Source organism: Oryzias latipes, chromosome 23 (assembly GCF_053564925.1).
Source record: "Oryzias latipes strain Hd-rR chromosome 23, Olatipes_Hd-rR_3.1".
NCBI lineage: Eukaryota > Metazoa > Chordata > Actinopteri > Beloniformes > Adrianichthyidae > Oryzias > Oryzias latipes.
In genome coordinates, this window is record NC_136259.1 from 18,375,121 (window position 1) to 18,399,204 (window position 24,084).

General features: G+C 38.5%; 1 protein-coding gene across 1 annotated transcript in view; it reads right to left on the reverse strand.

The window, feature by feature from the left end:
* The window catches only part of LOC101154996 (protein O-mannosyl-transferase TMTC2), a 50,825-nt gene that overhangs the window by 4,508 nt on the left and 22,233 nt on the right, over positions 1-24,084 (reverse strand). The window contains exons 2-10 of the mRNA XM_004083163.5: positions 21,942-22,557; positions 10,070-10,898; positions 9,246-9,360; positions 8,722-8,807; positions 8,063-8,247; positions 7,742-7,820; positions 6,105-6,226; positions 3,769-3,850; positions 924-1,038 (exon numbers count right to left, since the gene is read on the reverse strand). Coding sequence (XP_004083211.1) covers positions 924-1,038; positions 3,769-3,850; positions 6,105-6,226; positions 7,742-7,820; positions 8,063-8,247; positions 8,722-8,807; positions 9,246-9,360; positions 10,070-10,898; positions 21,942-22,557 — 2,229 coding nt within the window. The remainder of the gene's footprint in view (positions 1-923; positions 1,039-3,768; positions 3,851-6,104; positions 6,227-7,741; positions 7,821-8,062; positions 8,248-8,721; positions 8,808-9,245; positions 9,361-10,069; positions 10,899-21,941; positions 22,558-24,084) is intronic.

A 24,084-nucleotide genomic window follows, 5' to 3' on the forward strand; every position in this document is an offset into this window, starting at 1 on the left:
CTGCATTAAACTATATAAAGCAGACTTTGCTATGCCAAACTTAATAAAACGGAAAAGATTGGCCTCCCTGACATGGCCATTCATATTTATGAGGTTGTGATTTAAGCAATGTTTGCCTTCCAAATGCTGGATTTAGAATCTGATACCATGGTGGCTTTACAGACTCTTCCTCAGCTTTTGTTTTGTTTGGGAACCTGCTTTTGAGCCCGTTATACAGCAGATTAAGACTCAGGGAATCACATTTTAGACAGAGCATTGTTAGCCTTTCTGATTCAAGAAAGGTTTTTACTAATGAAAACAAGAAAAACCTGTAAAGATTTGAAAGGTTAAAAAAGCAGGGGGTTCAGGGATGCTGCATCAAGTTAAATGTCGCAAAAGGCATATATTTCTGCTAATAGCTGCAGAAAAATCCCAAAGCTGCTTGTCACATCACTCCTGAAGTCATCCTCTGACTTTTTTTAAGAAGTGGTGAAGGTGAAGAATAGAGCTCCAATGAATTTCACCAGATTTTTTAAACAAAACAAACGAAAAATCTGATGCTTGTTCCAGTATTCTCTTAGCTGCTGTGGGTGCAGCCTATTATGACACGTATTAAGACATATAATCTGTCTTTACTTTAGTTTGCCAAACTTTAAAAAAACTTCCAACCATTTTTCAACAAAACCTGGACTCATACTTTGCCAGAATGAACTGAAACCGAATTGTCGCTAATGTGTAGCTCTTATAAAAGTCTTTTGACTGAGACCACATTTGAAATTTGGAACAGTGTCTTAATTATACAAGAACCATGCTTATTGACAAAGTAAAAAACTGAAAGTTAAAGATGCTTGGCTGAAACCCAGTAAATCCAGGTATTACATCATGTTTTTGACACACTTTGTAGCAAGGGAAGCCCTCCTTATAAGATGTGCAGCTAAGCCAACCTGAGCATATGTGCAGCACTGAAGACCACATCAAACTCGGATGAATCCAACTCTGCAGCTTTCTCTGCCATCTCTGCAGCTTCACCCAGACGATTCTGCTCCAACAGGAACTGACCTACAAAGGATGGAATAAACAGTCTTTATAGAGCCATAAAAACAGAATATTTGTTTACAAAATTGTCCTTTTTTTCCAAGACCTTTGAAAAAGCCAACAATAAATTTAACATTTTTGTGATTTCTAATCAATAAAGTCCTTCATAGGCTCTTCCTGTGTGTTTCAAAGACAGACTGAGGGGGAAACAATTCAATGGTTAGAAATAGACTGTCTTCTCAGCCCAGGCCATTTTTACATCTAAGAGTTTTGTTTTTGCACATTATTTTTTTAATTTTATTTTCCAGTAAAGGCAGAGAAACACAAAAACCACAGAAAAACATGCCTTAGTTGTTGAATCTATTACATGTTTTAAATGTTATTCATGAGCAATAAAAAACATCAAAAGACTTTTATTTTTTTACATGTTTGGATAAAAACTGAGCTCTCAGTTCCTGAAAGACACAATGAAAAACTGAAGAACTTGTTCCACTTCCTCCAGATTAACAGGGAGACGCAGGAAATGCTTTGGCACAAAACATCAAATTACCCGTATATAATTTTCTTGCACTGAAACTTGATTAACTTAACTTTGCAACCTAAACGCCTCAAAAATATACATTTTTATGACTTTTACATTACAGTTCATTGCAAAACATAATAAGATCAAATGATATGTTTTAATACCATCTTATGTAAGTAAGAATTATGGTAAACCAAGATACACAGCATTTTACTAGCCAACCGTATGAATAAATAATAATAATAATAATAATGGATTGGATTTATCTGCGCTTTTCCAGAGACTCAAAGTGCTTACAAGTCAATGTGTCCATTATTCATTTACTCTTCATTCATGCTTGGTGATGGTAGAGGCGTGGCTGCCAGTTCACGCCTATGGTCCCTCTGACCAAGACAGTATGCACATTCATGCTGGTAGGCAGTAGCGTTAACGGTCTTGCCCAAAGGCCCTCAAACTGCTCTCCATGTCAATTGCTTGCTTGTTCATTCCCCCCCGGGAATTGAACCCTGGTTTTCCTGCATGTCAGTCCTTCACCTTACTGCCAAATCCATACAATACTAGCAAAACTATTTCAATCATTCTATAAAAACAATTTTAAAAAAATATGTTCATTTTTAATGATATTTCCAATTGTCTGATATATAAATAAATGTAAATATAAAATATACACAACATAAAATAGAAAATGCGTGGGAAAGATACAGAGTGAGACATCATCCCCCGGCCATTGTTCCCAGAAACCCATTTCAGCTTTCCTTTGTGTGTGAATCCTCTGCTTAGAGTACAGACAAACATATCAGTCCTCGCACACTCATGTGTGAATTTCATCCTCTGACCCCGGGGTCTGGAAACAGACAGATCTGAGATAAACGGCGGAAGCAGGACAAATAAGCATCATCTGCATGAGGCAGCAAAAACACAATAAAGAAAAAAGAAGAAAAAAATGGAACCAGATGAGGTGAAAAAGACAACACGAAACTCTACTGACAAAGCCAAACAAAAAGATCACAGTTGAGAAAATGCATACAGGAAGTTAGATGGATAAGGAAAGGGAGGAATCATGTGTGTTAGCTATTTCAACAAGGTAGGATCTTTCATTTCCTATGAATATCCTGGAGATATCAACATGAAACGCTTCACAGCTGCACAACGGAAACAGCGTCTCCTGTTGTGCTCTGACTTTTGTGAATCTTAAATAGGAATGCATAGCTCAGTTATTCTGAGGTAACGCACACGTCTGCTCCTGCAGGTGTTTTCATCACCTTCTTTGCTTCAGTTTCTGAACGTTAGAGGCAGACTTTTTTATAAGAAAAAAGCATCTGTATTAAATATTAATTTTCCTTTTGGTATGTCAAATGATCCTTCAATTATTTAGCAATCATCCTGTTCCATCAACTGACCAGACGAATGTCAAATTTAACATTTATAATGTGACTTAGCCTGACTTCCCATTCATTTACATTTAGTTACATTTAGTCATTCTTTTGCATAGAAAAAAATAGCTGAAACGTCAATATTGGTAAAGCATTATAGTTTTTATTTTTAGTTGTAGTTTTTCATTGAGATATTCCTAACTAATTTGATCTAAGAGAAACATATATAAAATATCATAAAAATGAAAATAAGTTGAAATTTAACTACCGTATCCAACTTAGTTTCAGCAAATTCTTTTTGAATTATTGCCGCTTTTTCTGGTCAGTTTAAATCCAGTCTGTTGTAGGAGAGTAGGATATCATTATGTTGGTGCGTAAAAATAAGAAATTTGGCATTGATAAAAAATGAAAAAGACCCAAACATAATGTGAACAATCTACAATTAAAACAAATGTTTAATTTAAGTTTATTCATGTTCAAAATGTGCAAAGATTAGGAGAAAAATTATGTAAAATCCATAACAATTGCCCTATTTTACCCTCTATTCTTAAAAAGGAAGATCCATTTTGGTGCCAGGGCAGGGCTGCCAGAGATTAAGAGCTTATTATAACTCTGAGAGAGTTTATCTCCTGGATAAAAAACCACCAAGACTTCTTTTTCACAGTCTGGTTACTAATAGCTGCATGACAGCAGCCATGCATGGGCATAGCAGTTGAAGATAACATATCTTTTTATTTACGGGCTAAGGATGTTGTTAAAGTCCCACTCTGATCATCTTATATAAGAAAAAGGCTGCATGTTAAAAACATCCAAAATACAGTTTTCTTCAGAAATAAACACTTTGATTAATTTTCTTACCGTAGTGCATGTAGCAGTTTCCTTTTGTTGGGTCTAGTTGAATTGCTCTCAGATAATATTTCTCTGCGTCTGTTCTCTGCCCCTTTAGAAAAAAACAAAACAAAAAAAAGACGCTCAAGTCATTTCAACTATCCTATTTCATGGTCACATGGGTTTTAATTCACTTAATTTTGCAAGTCAAATATCATCTTTATTTTCTTGGTCTGAACAAGTAAAGATGTTGAATTTGTTAGTGAGTCTGTGAGTAAAAAAGACAACAACCTGAAAAGTCCAGTGCTCTTGTGAGCACACGGCTCATTCCCACAATTTCAGTTTCATGCTTCACCACTGATTGTTTCCATATTGCAAATAGATATATGACGCAAAAAGAAATGAGAGGGCCGGCTTACTTAGCGTCGCCTCATTAGCGTTTTCGCATGTCTGCAGCCGCTGAGAATGAATGCGTGAATATAGAGCCTGGAGAGCAGCCGGAATAGATTCGCTGACACTGCCTCTAAGACTTCAGATCAATCTTTTGTCCCATCATCAATCATTCAGGACATTCAGAGGAAGTTTCATATTGGAACTGAAAGGGCAGGTTTTCCTTATTAACCACATCAGATAACAATTTTGCTATTTATTTGCCAATTTAAGGGTCACTGTAATTATGTTTTTGCAGGACTGAAAAGCATAATTACTAAGCTGTTTGCATAAAGAATTTAAAGTCAACTGCAATACAAATTGCTGAGGTTAAACTCATAGGTAAGTGTTGATTGGATGTAACTCACTTTTAAATCTGTGCCACTCTGTTGTTTCACCAGCAGATGGGACAAATGGCACAATAAACAGTCACCTTGGTTGGACTGATCCAATTTAGAGACACTTGCACTTGTTAGCTGAACAGATACATAACGATCTGATTTTAACTTTGTTACCATGTAAAAATAAAGTAAAAGGTCACTTTGAAGGATAATAAGTAGTGTAGGGACATATTTTGGGGTGAACCACAGAGCAAGACTTTAGTCTGACCTTTCATTCCCCTGTCTGCTTTGGCAATTGACTCCAGAAGGACAGCCAAAATTGGAGTGATTCAATAAGGAAGCAGAGCAATTACATTATAATCCCGTCCACTGGCCTTTTGTCTAAACTCCATCCAATCTTCCGATTCTTGAGCCTTGAAGAATTTGCGTGAATTTGGAACCCCAAGCCAGAGGGAGCAGGACAGACATCTGGCCACACGGGTGGAGTCCAATTTGAACCTTCCTTTTATAATATTGAATGTCGTCACATACATGGGTTAAGGACTGCCGCTCCGAGCACTGAGGTTTGTGAAACTCATAATGAGGTACTGTGACTTAGCTGGAGGATAAGGAAGGAGGGAGCTCAAACGATACCAAGAGGTGGAAAGTTTAAACCTAAACTTGACTCAGCTGCAAAAACAGCTGATCTCCTGTGTTTTTGTTATTGTAGAAAACCGATGTGAGACGGATATTTAAGAGATATTAGGAAGACTGGAGAAACTTTTCAACTAAAGAAGTCTGTTCAAATATCATAAAACAATAATTAATTGCAGTCAATGAAGAGATCAGTCCATGATCACTGTTACCACTGTTTTCTATTCAATAAAAGTTGATGTTAAACACCTTTATTACAGCAACAGTGTTTGCCCATGGGTTTCTGATCAGTGCTTCACTTTAATGTTCCATCACTTAGCCATTGTTCATTATCCACCATTCGATTCTGTCCCTTCATCCCATGTTACGGCCCCTGGCCTTTTTGTGTGTATATGTGTGTGTATGTGTGTGTGTCTTTGTGTGTGCTTTACAGAAGCCTCCACCACACCATCTGACTTCACCTCCTGCAGGAGATGATTGCGGCCTCCTTCCCTCCTCCAATCACCAGGCTGGGCGGGAAGCATAAAAGCCTCAAGCAACCCCTGTTCCAGTGGCAGCTGAATTCCTGGGAGGAATCTGTTTTATCAGCTGGCCCCTGTTTTCAGACTCGGCATTAGAAACCTGTGGAAACTGCCAGGTTTTCCCTCTGCGTGTGATCTTTGTTTTTGATTATGCTTTATGCCTTGGCGATGTCCCTCAAGTTTAAGTTCCTCTTTGGTTTTGTTATTTATTGCATTAGTGCCTGAGCTTTAAGCTTGTTACTTTCTTTCACCTTTGCAGCTGTCAATCAAATAAACGGCCGCACTGACAGTCTTTAACCCTTACCGGCTTAAATTTATCTTTTTTATGTTACTTATTTTCTCCCTCCCTTGGGGTGGGATGTAATATCCCACATGGGAACGCCTGTCTGGGGCCACATTAGGATTTTTGAATGTACTGTGGGTGCCTGCTGCAGGGACATACTGTGATGGACAGGAGTTTTCCATAAGTGAGGTGAGCAGGGATATGGTCAGGCTTGGTTCTGAGGGATTCTCTGTACCAGTGGGCTGCGTCCTCAAGCCGGTTCAGCCTCATGTAAGCCTCTCCTGAAACAGATTAAAATGCATTGCTTGAAATTCAGTTTATAATTTGTTTTTATTTTGATTTTCAAAGATATTTTGCAGAAGGTTCCCACGAAGCAGAGATAATCTGACATCACAAATCCTTCTTATACAAGCGAAACCTGTGTCATCGGTGTGTATGAATGTACATAATTCTTGACATTTGGCAAGTCATTTACTTCCTGTTAACCTTCTTTCTGCTGTTGTGCATATTTGTTAACATTTAATGTTATTCCTACATGAATCAACTATTGTTGTTTTGTTTTTTTATGGTGATCCTACAACCTTTGTTTCTAGTTCACCGTGTAATCTTAAATCTGTTTCTTACTACTTACTTACAGCTGTAATAGCTCCCAGGATTTACTGTTACAGTAGATTATGGTAGAAAAAGCAAAGAAAATTGTGCCAAACTACCAGAATAAGCCATGTTTAATGATAGTCTACAATTCCCAGTAATCCTCGATCTTTGGTTTATGGGGTATCAGAAGGACTTAATTATGCAACTACATTTAATATGGTTACATAAATAAATACTTTGGTTGTACCTTATGATTACACTTTACCCCTTCTTGAGAAAAAGGATGGGCTGATGTCATCTGCTCCTATAACGTGTCCTCTAGCCGTGGGGACATTACCAAACACTGAGGTTCATCAGCCCCTCCCTCCATCTGTCTAAAAAAGTCAAGTTCATGCTGACTTTCTCCTGCCGTGTCAACAATGTCATTAAGGTTCTAATAAAGTTATTAGCTTTACAAAAACAAACAAGGAAATGTTATTAATGATACGGATCAGCTTCTAAAGTGCACCTTTGCACACATTTAAGATTTAAGGCAATGTTAAAGTCATCTTCTGATCTATTGTAAAAGCATTCCCAGTGGTGTTTTAATAATAATTATGCAGTTTTTACGCCAAATCCCAAAAAACTGTGTTGTTTTCTAGGACATGGTTTCTGCAGAGCTGCAAAATTCACCTCTGAGTTGTGGGCGGGACTTTTGGCACAGCGTGAGGCTAACATCATTTCCCATCATTCCTTTTTTTCCACTCTCTCTCACACTCTCAACCTAACACTACCAATGTAACAAAAAATGGCGAGCAATTTTGGAGCTATCCAGCCGGGCAGATGCCAGTCCGAAGGAGGAAAACGAATACGTACATGGATGTATTTGTTTGCAAGTGGATGCATCAGAACTTTTGGCTCACCTACGTCACTGCTTCAAGCTTTTTCCCACAGTGTGTTTCATTTGTCTGCTTCTGATTCACAACAATTTGAAAAAAAGAGATACTCAAAAATGTAATTTTAAACCTAATTGGCATAACATGTGTCCTCCATAATAAGAAAAATGCTAAAAAATAACACCAAAAATAGTTTTTTTATTGGAGTGGGTCTTTACTGACCAGTTCTTTTCTTCAGAAGTAACTTTGTATTCAAAAGTTAACACAGCCCAGTTTCTGCAAACATAAAGCACCAGATTCAGATTCAGAAATAAAGCAAGAACTCACCGATCATGTTGAAAAGGCTGTGTGGTGCAAACTGACGGGGCATTTTCTGCACCGCTTTGTTGTAAAAAGACAGAGCTTCCTGCAGATGAAAGAAGAACTCAGATGAGGAAAATAACTTTTAAGATTTAGATCTTGTAAAATGACAGATTTTTAATGGACTTGACCTACTTAAAGGGAGATAAACCTTCACTTAACAACAAAATTAACTGTTTTAGTTCAAGCTAGTTTACTCACATAAAAGATTTGAAAGCACATTTTAGCAAAAACACATTTTCAGCTAACCTTTTTGGTTCCTCCTGACAAAAAATTGGATTCACTGACCTCATGGTGACCCTGTTCATGCAGGAGTTTTCCCAGGTTATACAGGCAGCTGGTGACGGAGGTCTTGTGTGCATGGGGATCCTTTAAGTTTTCATCAGGGATGTCGGCACAAGTAAGGAAGGTGCGTTTGGCCTCTTCCAGATTTCCCCAATTCATCAGGATAATTCCTGTGTTCAAGTAGGCGGCTGTGAGGCAAAAACAAAAGGTATCAATCAAACAACCTGCAGTACAAGAGAAGAAAAAAAAACTAAAACCCACTTTTACCATCTAAAGGTTTTAAAATATGCTTGCAAATGCATAGGATGATTAAGATGGGGAGCGCACATTTATTATTTCTTTTTTACAGAGAATATGGGAAACTCAAAGAAAAAAAGACAAATAAAAACCCAATTATGGTTCATTTAAACAAAAAAAGAGAAACTGGCCAAGTTTTTCAGAAAACTCTCTTTGTATCTGTAAACTGCAGATTAAATCTCCTAGGCAAATACTGGGGTGGGACCTTCAATCAATTCTCTGTAATAATTGATATTCAAAAAGCCATATGGTTTAAAAACATCCAATTCAGCGACGTGTACCCAACACCAAGTTTAAAAAAAAAAACTAGATTAAACATAAGTGACGCGTCTAAGAATAAACTCATCTAATGAGACTATACTTACACGCCAGAGTCGGTCGACTGCTAATGGCGAGTTTGTAATAATGCAGCGCTTCAGGGAAACGCTCGTTCTCCTGCAGCAGCAGACCCCTGATAGAAAAGGGAAAAAAATAAATAAATAAATAAAGTACTTGGTTTCCTTTAACTTTCATGCAAAACCTCACAAAATTCTTTCTTTTTGATGCATTTGTGGCTTCCAGACATCCCCAATGTCACTGAAGTTTGATATAACAGCAAATCCTCTGATATCTTGGCACTTTTTGACATCCACCTTTGCAGGATTAGCTATAGCTTCCCAATCTCCTTAAACCTCTGCCAACCATGACCAATCAAATCTGTAGCATTGGGTACAAAGAGCCTGAAAGGAGGAGCAGTTATTTCCTTTCTGTCACTTTCCTGATCCAGCACCTCTTTTTTTCTTTTCTTTTATTTCTCTTTCTGCCTGTGTTTCTCAGTTTGCAGAAGCAGCAGCTTCCTCACAATCCAAGTCAGGAATAAAAACTTGTCAAATAGAGAAGGTACACTCACAGGTTATACAGCATGTCAGCCATGTTTCCTCGGTATTGCAGAGCATTTCTGTATGCCTTCTCCGCCTCCGCCATCTTGCCCTGGTTCTTCAGAACATTTCCTAAGTTGCCCCAGGCTGCATGAGACACATGGCAGTCAAGATGCATGAACACCTATGAATAATTAACTCGAAATCACTGCTTAACATCACAGTGGATACAAGCACAACTTAAAGACCCACTCCAATAAAAAAAAATTGCGGTTTGGGTGTTTTTAACATCCTCTTGTGGCATTTTTTTCTCATGATGGAGTAAATATATAGAGAAAATTAAGATTAAAATAGTATTTCTGAGTATTTCTTTATTCAAATCATTGTGAATCAGGGGCTGACAAAAAGCTTGTAGCAGTGACCTTGGTGCTACAATTGGCGGGCCACGAGCTCCCTGCTCCGCTTCATTCTGATGCATCCACTTGCTGACAAATAGATCCATGTATGTCTTCATTTCTCTCGTCCAAGGTGACATCTGACTCAAAACTTTCCCCGCTAATGTTTGGTTGGGGCTATAAAGGAGAGCGTGCAAACAGATGGATGATGGGAAATAGAGGCAGGCTTACTCAACGATCCACGATCAACGGTCCTCCCCAGAACTCTGAGAAAATTTTCTAATGAACTACAGACACTCTGCAGAAACTATGTCCTAAGAAACAAACAGAATTTTCGATATTTTTCGATATTTTTCTGAAAACGCATAATTATTATTAAAAGACCACTGGGAATGCTCTGAAAATAGATCAAAAAGTGATTGGAGTGGGACTTTAAGACACGACTTTAGCTCCTTTGTTACCTTTTGCAGGGTTCACTTTAATTCCAGACTTGTAGAGATTCTCCTCATTGTTCCAATCTTTGTTTCTTTGAACTGTTCTGAGCCCATTCAACAACACAAGACCCATGCACAAACACAGCATTACAGTCTTGAACCCTCTAGTCCTTAGTCTCACATACAATGTTCGAGCACCGGCAGCAACCAAAATGCAAAAGCCAATACTGGGGATGTAAAGTACCCGTTCTGCAATCACAAAACCTACGTAGAAGAAGAGGTTGGTGGCCGGGATGAAAGGCAATGTCAACATGCCCAGACAAAACAGCACTATGCTTTCAGTGGGGGGCAGGGATGTTGGTGGAGAGCAATGACTGTGTTCACCTGACCCATTTAGGGTCATCTTGGTATGTTCTGAGTTTTGATGTGTTTCAGAGGGGTGGTAGCCATTCCCGTTGGTGACAGATTTCCCATTTGCTACATGCTCTTTTCCATTGGACTCCTTTGCTGGAGAAACTGGAACTCTAAGACCAACCAAACCCAGTAGGATAAATCCACCATAAAAGGCAACCGTGTGGAGGTTCCTCCAGTCAGCAAAGGACTTCACCAATGGCACTGCATCCATGGACCAATCGAAACTGAGCTTGTCTGGGCAGAGGAGTAGCCAAGTGTTGGCAGCAGGTAGGTATAAAAATGTGAGCATTCTTGTAAGAAAATGTGGTGAGTCCGCCGCTGGGTTATCAGAGTTGGAGAAGTTAGGAGGCTTGTTTCCCATCCAGTAGAGTCGAGCTGACAGTAGAAAGGCCCCCCACGAGGCCAACATACCGAGACTCAACAACACACGGAGGTTCCTTCTCTGAAAAAGAAAGAGAAGAGGCAGTCAGTAAATGTTTGTAACATTCTGGTTTTAAAAAGTACAGTCAATTTCAGTGCAAGGATTTTATATGTTGATAGTAAACAGCCATCCATCCATCTACAGAACCTGCAGAATCCCTTTTGGGGTCACGGGGCTGTTGGAGCAAACCTAGCTACTGTTGGGCGAAGAGAGAGTAAACCAGAAACAAGTTCCCAATTTAGGAAAACAAACCAAAGCATCCTCATTCTTCATCCACACTGGTTACAATTCACACAGTTCCCCGCAATGTTGCCATTTTCTTAAAAAATCAAAAGTCCGAAACAAAAGCTTAGTGCTGATATGAGAGCGGAGGAAAACTTGGGAGTGATAAAAGATGCTCTTGGACAGCTGTGCAGTATCCCGGTTTCCACTTTCAATAAACAACAAAATGAGGGTTTATATAAGCAATAATCATGTCGGCCCAAGTAGATTTAGTGCACTCTTATATTTGGACTGTAAATATATTTTCCAGCATCAATGAGGTTTTTTATGGGTCAATGGAGAAGCCCCAAAATGGAAATGAAAGAGACATCATAAAACCTTAGCAACTTTCACAACAATGGCAATCAACACTCCCTTTAGTTTTGACCTGTGGTCAACTTTGAAGAATACTTAAACCTTGAGAGGCTTTGCTGTAAAGTCCTTTCCTGAAGCCTGTCAGAACTCCTGTAAATGTGACTGATAATCAGCTTAGAATTTATTATGTTGGTATGTGGATGCTGTTTAAATCTTATAGGAGCTTTAATTCTGGAACATAATCACAATTAGGTCCTATGTAACATTGCACCTTAATATTTCCCACTTCAATTAGACACAGTCAAGACTATTGTCTGATTGACCCTTGGCTGTTTTGAAATGAAAGAGGAAGAATGTTTTTTACTTGAAGCAATTTTGAACTTTTAAAGTCTTTTGATCTGTTGCAGAAGCGTTGTGAGTGGTGTTTTAATGATAATTGTGCTGTTTTTAGCCACCGTGGTGCAGCGGTAGGGCGGTCGACCCATAATCGTAAGATTTCAGGTTCGATTCCCGCCTTGCACGCCCATGAGTCGAAGTGTCCTTGGGCAAGACACTGAACCCCACCTTGCCTCTGGTGGTAGGCGGGCGCCTGTGTTTGGCAGCGGAGCGGCCACCAGTGTGTGAATGGGTGAATGGGTCTGTGACTGTAAAGCGCTTTGTCCTTTAGGAAGAAAGGCGCTATATAAGTATACGCCATTTACCATTTATTTGAATAAAAAAATACCCAGAAAGGTAATTTTAAGCTTAATTTTCTTTATATATGTTCTCCTTCAAAAGGAAAATGCCACAAAACGTCTTTAAAACACCAGAAACATGATTTTCATTGGAGTGGGTCTTTAAGGGATGATTTGTTACATTTTCAGGGCACCAAAAGCAGGACATCTAGCACAAGCTTTATTTCGTTTTCTATCAAATCTGATGTCAGTCTTCTTCCATGGCACAATGAGGGGCTTTAATGGGGCAATTTTTGTTTAATTTTGCTTGTTTATTCAATCACATTATACGCTCATTTATTAAACGGTAATTAAATACTTTACTCTCCTGCTGTCAAGAAAAATGTTGGTGTCTGAGACATTTTGCTGAGCTTTCACCCAGAAGTGCTTGATATTTATGCTCCTCTCCTCCCTCTGATCTAAACAAAACATAACAATCAGTGATTATCACAGATTCCCCAAACTTCCTACTTTCTTAGCCCATTTATTCTCTCGCCAAGAATTAACTCTGCTTGAACCTCTTTGAAGGGGAACAAAGGCTCAGAGAGTTCACACGAGTGAACCGACACACAATACAAGTTCTGTTTAGTGAAAGTAGAAAGCTTTAGAGATATTTTCAAACATTTATTGTTGCAAATTTGTATGCTTTGGCTTTGACAATATTGCATTCAGTCAATGCTTTTTAATCTCTCCTGTGATAAGGCAATACTTACAAAAACCACTCCACCGCAAGCCAAGAACAAATCGCTTGTCTCTGTTACAGAGAGCATGCTTATGAACGCCAGTCTAACTGAAACCATAGGTTGTGCATAAATCGTCCCTTAAAGCATTAGACTAAGAGGTTTACCACGAACCTTGACCTAGTGGTGACAGTCTAATTGTTCTACTCTAATCCAAGATGGAAAAAAACTTTGTTCAGGAAAAGTTGACTTCAACAAAAGCGTAGTGCAGATAATTCCAGAAAGTCAATACTTGGATTGAAAACAAATGCAAACTTCAACATTATGGAGGTGAATAGACTGTGGTAAGGGGAAAAAAGGGGAAAAATTGGATATTGACTTGGAGGCTCAAAGGTGGTACATAAAGAAGAAGTGAGAGTGCATAGTACACAGAAAAGGAATGTTTTTTATTGATGGATGAGCCTGTCAAATAAGGAAACTGTTAGGAAATCCAATTTAGCTTGGTATTGGAAGATGAGTCAATTCAGACTCATTCCGGGCATTTAAGCAAATAAGCTTTATTCTGGTCCCCACTGTCTTGTCTATTTCTAAATTGTTCTTAAATTGACTTTTCAAGAATAGAATCAACTTCTAGCTCTCATTTCTAACGATGAAGGACTAGAACAGTCAACGCAACCTTCCAAGCAGATCTGTTTGAAAGCCTAAAGGTAAGTCAGAAAGAAGATTGGGAAACAACCTTGCGCTTAATTCCCACCTGGTGTGTGTTGTGAGTTCAAGAAAACAATATAAACAGTTTCATGAACACCCATTGTGTTCACATCGGACCATTGCTCCCACAAGCAGGGAGTGGCTTCTTTTCTTTTTCTGCTGTTTACTAGCACATGCCTGCCACATAGGGTTGGAAGAGACTTGGTGTGAAAGGTAGAAGCGGTGCAAATCTTGTTAATCTTGCTCATGTTTACAACGGTTGGTACTTCTATGTTTCGAAAAGGACGCCATCTATAAGTCACTCTCAAATTCAAGTCCCTTATTGGTCAACGTTCAGCTGTTTCACGTTTTAGCAGTTGGAAGTTCCAGTGCGCGATCAATGAACGCTCGATCTGTAAGTAGACCCCAAGAATGGACTTAAAACTTTGCACAGGGACGCACAAACACCAGAGTTTTGAATGCTAAAGCCTGAAATGCGCTTATATACTGTATGTATTTGTATAGACTTTTCTTTGAAAGTGGCCAATTGAGTGCGAGTTGCCGTGGCCAGTATAAATGTAACATTGAAGGAGAATTATTTTTTTAAGCACAAACTCAAAAACTTGCTTTTTTTGAAAGACTAAAAGAAAATTTGTTAAAATGTTTTAGCCAAAAGAAAGCACACAGTAAAAGTTCTTGCTTTATTCAATTTTTTACTGTAGTTTAGCTATGGAAGAAGAGCAAACGACACTGAAAAACAGCTTTTCATGCAGTGACAGATAGGATGGACATGGAAAACAGTTATTCAAATAAATTGCACTTTAATATAAAAAATATTGGCATTAAAATGTTTTGGTAAAACGTTTTTGTTTCCTAGTTGCATCATTATCTTTATATACATTCACAGATTTAGTTTTCTAAATCAACATTCATACTGTGCAGCCAAGTTTTTACGAGTGAGTGATGATGGTTTAGCATTGGGGAAGGTAAGACAGTAACTTATGTGTTTAAAGCAATCGAGTTGCCCTATATTATTACACTTCCCAGCATAAATGTTTGACAATTTATTTTTTCTAAAGTTTCGGCATCTTAATCTGAGATATATTTAAAATTATATATAATTGTAATTAATGAATGAATGAATTAATTAATTAATTGTAATTGATTCCCATTATGCCTTAAACAGAGGTAAAAACCATCAATAACTCTTGACCCCAACTCTAACTACTTACTGTAAATTACATTTTGTCTGAGTTTACATCAGTCATTGTAAAAGATTTATGGAAAAAGATTATTTGAACAAACTCCTTTTCCTGGGGTTGTGCCAGACAACCTTTGAAGTTAATTTTGACAACCAGCATATTAAATCATAAATTTGAGCAAAATGCTATCTACACCCCCTCATCATACACTCTACTTTCAGTTCAGGAGCATTGAAAAACACATAAATGCTGCTGCTCTTTCAGTTTGGAATATTTTTGTGGTTATAGTCTTGGCTTTGAGCAAAAAAGAAAGCATCGTCATTATTCATAATTAACATGATAGCTTTAAGTCAATATACAGCCTTTCCGATATGCACAAAAAAATCTAGTAAAAACAAAGAAAGAACTATAAGATTGTACAAAAAGAGACTCTTAGCATATTAGTATCATTGGAGCAGCCAGATTTTGTTAGTTGCTGTGACTGCTGCTTCTCCCACTTGGGTGTGCCAGTTTGGCGTGGCTTGTTTTGAGTGATGTAACAATAGTGACGTGTATTTTTATTTTTTGTTCTGCAGAACAAGTACCTGCTAAAAAAAACAGTAAATGTACAGAGAAAAGACTGAATAGTACATAACTTTATTGTTTGGAAAAAAAATCTAAATAAAAGTGATGAAGACTAAAAAATAAATCTAAAGGGATATAAATTGTGTTAGTTTGTCATTCATCCACGGCAGCAAAGAACCAGTAACGCTGTCTCAGAGAGGCTTTAGAAACAGTTTTCACATCTTATGTGACTGTAGAATAACTAAAATAATCATAGAACAAAATGAGAAAAATAATAAGGTAATAAACATTAAACTAACAACCCACTCCAGTTAAACTTGAGTTTAACTTGTTCTTGTGGCATTTTTCTTATGAAGAAGGATACATTTTGAGAAACTTGAGCTTAAATTGCATTTTATGTTTTTCATTCAGTTGTTGTAAATCAGGAGCAGATGAAAAAATGCAGTTGCAAAAAGCTTGTAGGTGTGAAGTAGAACCTATAATGACAAGCCATAAGCTCCCTGTTCCGCTCCATGCTGATCCATCCACATTTAGACGACTAGATCCATGTAAGTCATTGTTTTCCTCCTCCAAGTTGGCATTTGGCTAAATAACTGTACGTGTGGAAAGGTCGCCATTTTTATTGCACTGTTGATGCTAAATTGGAATTCTGAGGAGTTAGTGGGAAAGTGAGTAAACAAAGGGATGATGGGAAGTGATGCAAGCTTAGTCAGCACCAATCGTCCTACCCACAACTCAGAAGAAACTATGCCCTGGAGAACAACACATGTTTTTTAATTTTGGCTAAAACGAATATGATCAGAATCAAAAGACCACTGGGAACACTTTGAAAATAGATCAAAAGATGATCGTAGGGGTTTATAATTTTTAATTTACATATCCATTATCTTTATGAAACAATAATGGAACCAAAGGCCGTATATATCCCACATATTATGCTGCACCTTTAACTCCACATGTAGCCATTTCCTCATCTTTGAAATGTCTTAAAAATTCTGCAACAACTTAATGTGACTTTTTCTCCCACATGTATACCAGTTTATCATCTACTTCCCTTTCCCTTATAATATTCTTCTGGTTTTCTCCATCTCCCCCACTTTCCATGCATAAAACCATGTGTTAAGCTCCCCAGCTTTCATCTTAAGCTGCGCCGTTCATTATTAGCTCTCATTTTATTAATCCCAGAAGTATGTGGTCTGCCTGTTGATGCTGTAGCGTGCAAAATGTTTCAAACATGTCCAAAGAAACAGCAGGCTTTGGCTGGCTTCATCTATATATATAGCTTAAAGCAGCACAAGGTTGGCTCAACGCAGCAGGGGAGCAATCTTCTGGACTTTTCTTGTTAAAGTCGTATCCAATTTAAGACACCCGTAACTCTTTCAAGCATGCAGGGCTGAATGTTGATACATTTTTGGACTCTGTGGTTTACAATGTTACCTGTGTTCAAATTTGTAATTTAAAAATATAACTTTAAAATAAACATTGTTAAACTTGATGGTCAATGTAGATTTAAAAGCAGAAAAAAATCCACATGCTTTCTTTCAATTTCTGTGACAGAGATCCAGCAACACAACGATCCAAAGCATCATCTGTGACAGCATCTGCGTCCAGCTCTTTTTATTTAAAGCACTCTTAATTCTTGGATTGTGCTGACTTGGCACAATTCACTCAAGTCATCAGACGGAAGTGCTGCTGGCACTGAAAGAAGCAACTGTGATAGAGTGACCTAATTACCCCATAGTTGGCTTCATGAAAGACTTGGTGCTGCAAGACACCTAATGAGACGGGTCACAGGTTGAAACTCAGCAGGCTGTCCGTTTGAATAACAGAAACAAAGTAGGGTGGCCGTCAGGGTTAACTGGAGATTTTAATAGCTTCCTGGTTGAATAAAGTAGCAGCGGTAAGAGTCTTGGTAAAACTATCCTCTTCTGCTGCTGCCATCTCTGTCCTGGTCAATTGGTAGGAGTCATTATTGAAAGCATAAGCTACTGGAATCCAACTGCAAACATCAGTTAGTCCTTTGCAGCCTCTGACACAGAATGGATCAATAATGAGGCCTGAGTGAGTGATTTTAGGGTCCATTTACACACCAACAAACCTACAGTTCAGATTCAAATCCTGATGTGATTTTCCATATAGATACAGCTGGAGTGTATCTATCAATCCAATAAGCCATCTGTCCTGATATTGCCATAGGAGATTTAAATAAAGCATCTGGGCGCAGAGTTTCTCTGCTTGATGACCCGGTAAAGAATATTTGATCTCTGTAGTGATGTTTATCCAAGTCCAGCATAAAAGCAAAATGAATCAAGTAAAAAACAATGTTTTATGTCTTAAAATATATATATTTTTTAATAGGTTCAAGCCTTTACATAAGGATCTTTACTTTCCAGTTTTAAGTTCCTTTAAAATTAAAACAAAGTGCAGTTTAGAAATTCAAGACCCACTCCGATCATCTTTTGAACTATTGTAAAAGCGTTGCCAGAGGTCTTTTATTTATGAATATGCCATTCTTAGTCCACATAAAAAAACTATGTCATTTTCTGGGACATAGTTATCCACAAATGCTCTCTAAGACAAGTATTTCTTTTTTCTAACATTATGTACACAGCAACCCCTTCAGCTTTGGTTCACCCTTTAATGGAATACATCTTGTTTATTTTGAGATGAACCCAATTTCTTATTAAAAAGTTTGTCCAGCTATGATTTATTAGCCCAAAAATGTACTGAAAGACAGGCTAAATCAAGGGGATGCAGCAAAACCTTCAACCAGAAGCTCATTTCACAGCTAAATGCTTCTGCTGCAGGATAATTGGCCCAACATTCATCAAGCAGTCAGATGGCTACATTAAACTTAATCTACTGGTCATGCTCATTGAGACAAATGAGGAGGAGGAGGATACAACTTTTAAGGTGTTAACAAAGAAGGACACCATCAAATCCCTCCTTCTTTATTTTTTTTCTTTAATCTGCAAAAGAAACATATTTATTTCAGGTTTCAAGATTAAAAGATTGTAGACTTGGGGTTTATTCAACATTTTATGAAGAACTTCAAAATAAATTGATATAATAATAGTAATTTAAAAAAAGAAATTGCTCCTAATCCCTGAGTAACATCAGGCTTCACTGTGACATCTTGATTTTTCCAAGCAAAACCAAATTGTTGCTTTAGGCCCCGTGTATTACCTGGAGTCTCATTCATCTACTCCTTTGTCGTTGCCACTAACACGGCAGAACCAGAGCAAACGAGGGGTAATAAATGGATATTATCTTGGGATATAAAACAATTTTGTTGTCTCAGCAGACCTCATTGGTGACATTGTACCTCTTTTGTCTCCATCTATCACCTTGTAATTCGCCTTCTGTCCTACCTTATCTTCATTTCAAACATCATCTACATCTAGTGAAGGAGTTTATCGAATGACAAATGGGGTGCTGGTGGGAGCACATCTGTCCTTTCTGTTACACTGCTGAGGATCTGTGAGTCCAGTAAAGCTGCATTTAATCCTTTACAGTATCAAGTTTTTTTTATTCACAAACCAGTGGAGTGTTAAATAAAATCCAGGTGAATACACATCCTTTTTTCTCCTAATTCTCCCAGAGTATTACAGGTACGGGCTAAGAAGTGATGAAGAAGAGGAAGTGTGAGAAAAGTTTCCCTTTTTACTCAGTCAGTCTCTCTTGATATCCCTTCTAGCTTTCCCATGTGTCCAAAGATGTCTGGCCCATAATCAAGGAAATGATTGCTCTCATGGTGGGCCTCTGCATGTAACAAACGCCCTGCCAAGATAACCATGGCTGGGCCAGTGGAGGAGGGCACTGCCAGAGTGATAAAAGCTCCAGATGTGCTGGAAGTGGCTGGCATCTGAATCTAACACAGACCGGTCCTGGGATCCCAGCCAGAGCTATTGTATTTAATCAGACAGGTTGAGGCTGCTGATGGTATTTCTTAGCTCTACTGGGCGATATACAAGCACATGTTGCTTTTATTAATTGTTTTTGACAACCACCGAGGGTGCTGAGACCTGACAGATTAAAATGCAGCAGACTGGAACGTGTTGTTCTCACAGTGTGTCTGCTAAAATTTCATGGGAACAAAAAGTTTAAAAGCCAGGGCTGTAAATTTGTCAAGAAAATAAAAAGTTGACTTTTTTTTTGTTTGTTTTTGCCCACAAACAGCAGCTTAAATATGGAGAATTAATGTATATATTTGTGAATATCGTTTTGATCAGCTTTAGAGCAGTTGACAGATTAAACAGAAATGAAGTGAATTAATGGAACAGATATTGTTATTGTTGTTCTTTGGGACAAAAATGAAGCGAAATAATCATCTGATTCTGCAATAAGTGTTTTGTTCCCCCCTTAAATTATACTATTATTTTTGTCATATTTATTTACAGTAAAAGAAAATAGAAATTCAAGAATATAATTCACCCTGAAAGTCAAATCTTTGACTTCCGGATTGAAGGACATTTGAAACTAAAACTAACAGGAGCTGATCAACAAATTATGAAGTTTGTTAGAAAAGCAGGTCCATTCATTCCAATGAAAAATAAGTAACACAAAATACTTTTAACTGAATGAAATGTTTTTTTTATTTATTTCTTTGGATTTTTCTCTTTTTTCTGGGGAGGTCAATCTGTTTACAGTTTAACTTCATATTTGACTTAACATTAAATTCTAAACTGTAGCTCCACAGAAAGTGTTCCAAAAACAGGTACGCATTTTTAATTTACTTTATTCCTCTTTCGTTTGTCCCAAAGACCAGGATTGTGACATTATGACTACGATGTTGACTACACAGAATTCAAAAATACATCTCTAGTCTTCCTAAAACCAATAAGTAAGTAAGTATTGAGTGTTTTTAGTCACAAAAAAACTACTAAAAATCTTTAGTATATATTTATATTTATGTTGCCCAGACAGGCTGAAGTGTTCTCTGCAGATTGATACACTCTCTCAACTCAATATGTATGACTAAATGTTTAAAAGGATTTTTTAATGATAACGTTCATAAGAATTGGGTAATATAAGTTAATGTACAGTTATATGCTTCTCTCCCTTGTTTTTTTTCTCTTCTATGTTGCTACTCATCCCCAGTGTGCAAGCAGTTGTGGATTTGAAGGACAGCTGCTATATCAGTGTTCAGGAAAGAGCAAAAACACACTGCTCAGACAAAACCAAAAATATACAGTTGTTTTTCTTTATTTTACTTCCCGGTATCTCTGGGCTGCCAGTAGTTTATCTACAGGTTGTAGCTTGACAGGCACTGACTTTATAAGAACTGGGCTTATATAAACCGGCTTACTTCCTGCTCCAATAAAATAAAATCTAATAGGTCTCGATTTTTCTCGCAATACGGGTGCCACCATGTTGGAGCCAGACGACATCTGAGTCATCGTTTCTTTAGCAACCACTCTCACCAATTAGGAGTGAGCTTGTTGGAAGCCCATACCTCTATCACTTGAAGGTAAGCTCGGGATAATGTCAAACATTTTAAACGTTCGACATGGGGGCCAGCGGGCACCACCTACTTTAATTCAGGCACCTGATTGGCCAGTTTATAACATAAATGACTTGCACTACAAAAAATATGTCATGAAAATAGAATTAAGTTTAGCAAGACCATCTAAAAACAAAAGGTATCCGAGCAAGAACGATTATTCTGAAAATATAACTGACTAATAAAAGCTGCTTATTTCTCAATAGACGTCTATGGGATTTTGGCTTCCTGGAGTCAGGAGGCCCTTCCTGTTTGGAGCGCTAGGGGGGGGGCTTACTCAGTCCACTTCTCATATACAGTCAATATTCACTGAAGAACTTGCCTCACAGGTAAAGTAAAGCCTCACTTTTGTAGTACAGACTTTGAATGTCTCCCACAAACTTAGATAAGAAATTCTGCAACATCCAAAACTATTTACAATCCACCGTTAAAAAAAGGAGAGACGCTGTCCTTGCTCAGTAAACCCAAGGGGACTTTTTATCGCCCTCGTTGTGCGTTTAACGAGTGCCATTTGTTGGCCTGTCCTCGAATCAAATGAAGCATCTGTGTGAGCAATTCCACAACTTAAGCACAGGCTCTTTAATAGGATGAGTCACTGTGAAAGGTTGCTCTCCTCAAATAGCTTTAAAAGAAGAAAATAGAGCACACCAGAGGCTCCTCACAGAAAATGTGTGTTTATTTTCAGATGGCTTACTTGACAGGAGATCCATAAAATGTACCTGAGAAGCTGAGAGGCATGGCTCATCGTCTGCACTTGCCTTTTGCCACTTTAGAAAAAGGGAAATAACTTGAATGGAAAACACCCTTTCCAGCTTCAACTTCCACACACACACATCCTAATATAGATCTTTCTTTACACCAGCTTTTGGAAGTAGATGGCATCCTCATGAGGAAGCGGAAAGCTTCCTTTTCAAATGCATTTTCTTTCCTGTTTACCCAGAATCCAAAAGGTTTAGATTTTCACCAGCTATGGGTATGTTAGGCACTCCTTTTAAAGAAAAGTAATCACACAGTTAGCACAGAGACACACTGTACAGGAACTAATAGCATCTGACTGGCTCAGATTTTCTCTGAGGGAGAGAAAAGTGAATATTAGGAAATGCCAACATTGGACACAGTGAACACACACATTCATTTACCTTTCCTAACAGCAGGAGGACTGCCGGACCAAATTGGAGCCTCTGGAAAATGAAGAGGTCGTACACGGCAGACACAGCCAGAACCGTCACGCCCTGCTCCTTCCACAGCATGCTGGCAGCTGCACAACACAGGCTGCACAGCATCCAGCCCCAGCATCTGGCCGCTGAGCTGCCACCACAATCGAGGCTCTGGAAGACTCCAGCCAGACCCCTCCTGAGTCTGCAATGTCTCGCATAGCAAAAGAGAGACAACAAGAAAAACAGAGCAGCTCCAACATCCGCCCTTCCTACCACACCGGCCACCGCTTCGGTGTGCACGGGATGGGAGGCAAAAAGAAGACCCGCCAAGAGGCACCACAGGCCCCCACCCAGCAGGGTGCGACTAAAGGCCGTGACGAGTGCTGTGACCAGGCCATGCAGCACAACGTTTAGCAGGTGGTAGCCAAAAGGTCGCAAGCTGTGCAGGGTGTAGTTCAGGCGGAAGGAGAGGGTGCAGAGTGGACGGAAAGATTTGTGGCTGCCGCTGTGAGTCAGCTGAGTTCCCCAGAAGTCATCGTACAGGATGTTCGTCCAAGGAGTCTCGCTTAGAAGGTCCTGGTTGGTCTTTATGGCTCGACTGAAAGAACACAAAACGAAAAAGAAAATGAGAGTTAAAGTCAGTGGACTTTATGTTATTTAACCAACTACAAAGACCTGTGTGCATGACAACAGCATGCATACGTGAAACAGGGACATGGACACAGATGGCTTCACACCTTGAGACTGTAAACACTCATGTAATTGGTGGATCATTTTGAGATGTTTGTTAACCCTCACAGACAACTACAACCAAGAAGCACCGCAGGGATTAAGAGTGATGAATGGGAAGGCTGGGAGCCGTCCTCCAAAAATCTGTTCTGTTTTCCCTTTGGCAAGTACACATTTATAGATGGGAAAAAGCTCCAACATAGATAGTCCAGTGATAGAGAACTATCCATATTAGACTATTAAAAAAAAAAAGAAGTTCGGTCCTACAAATAATTCATCTACAATCATGAATCACTTGTTTTATCAAACAGAACCATCATCTCAGATGGCTTATAAACAAAGGTTTTCATCATTCACAGTAGACTTGAAACAATGTAGTTTCTGTGCCTCATCACTCTTCCTCCAGACTCTGAGACCTTGATTTCCAAATGAAATACGAAATTTAGTGTGTAAAAAGACGACTATGAAGGTACACTGATAAGTGTTTATGACATATAGATTGTCAGTAAAACAGTGAAAGTAATGTGTGTCACGTTAAAAGTTGTTTTAATAAGCATGCATTTATCCAACCACATTTCAATGAGTTGCTGTGTCTTATCGTTGTAGTGTTACTAAAAAGTTGATTTGAGGATGATGTCACAGCAGAGCCTGTTGGGCACATGCCACGTAATGAGACAGAAAAGCATGTTAGAAGTGTTTTCAGCTGTGTTAAAATGTGTAGCCAGTGACAGAGCTAGAACATTTTATATGGGAGGCAGGAGAGGGGCAGAAGACTTTGGAAGGGTGGCAAAAGAGAACAGCATAATAGGAAGCCCAGATAGGCTGACATACACAATACAGAGGCAAGGCATATCATATGAAAGGGCTCAGGCTTCCTTTACAATGCTTAAAGAAGCTTGTATTAAATCTTTGTCTATTAAATTGGCGTAGAAATTGGGGGGCATGTGGGGGGGGGGGCAAAAATGTTTGTTGGGGAAGCAGCAGCAGCTCCGTCACTGTTTGTAGCTCACGTATGTATTAGTCCATGTGTGGTGACTCTTGATGCATTGACTCCAGCCTCCATCCACGTCATGTGATTCTTTAATGGATTTCATTTGACAACATTTCCTATCACACTTGTACCTATAATGCAATTTTCTAGAAACAGTTTTCTATGAACAACCAACTTACCTACCTATGACCTTTAGTTAAGTAAGCAGCTTTTCCCAGGATAACGCACTGTACTGACCCAAACTAAAAGACCATTTAAAGACCCACTCTGATGAAAATTGTGTATTTGGTGTTTTTTATGTGGCTTTTTTCTGACGATGGAGGACATATATCCAGAAAATTAAGTTAAAAATTGCATTTCTTAAGTATTTCTTTATTTAAATCGTTGTGAATTGGAAGTAGACAA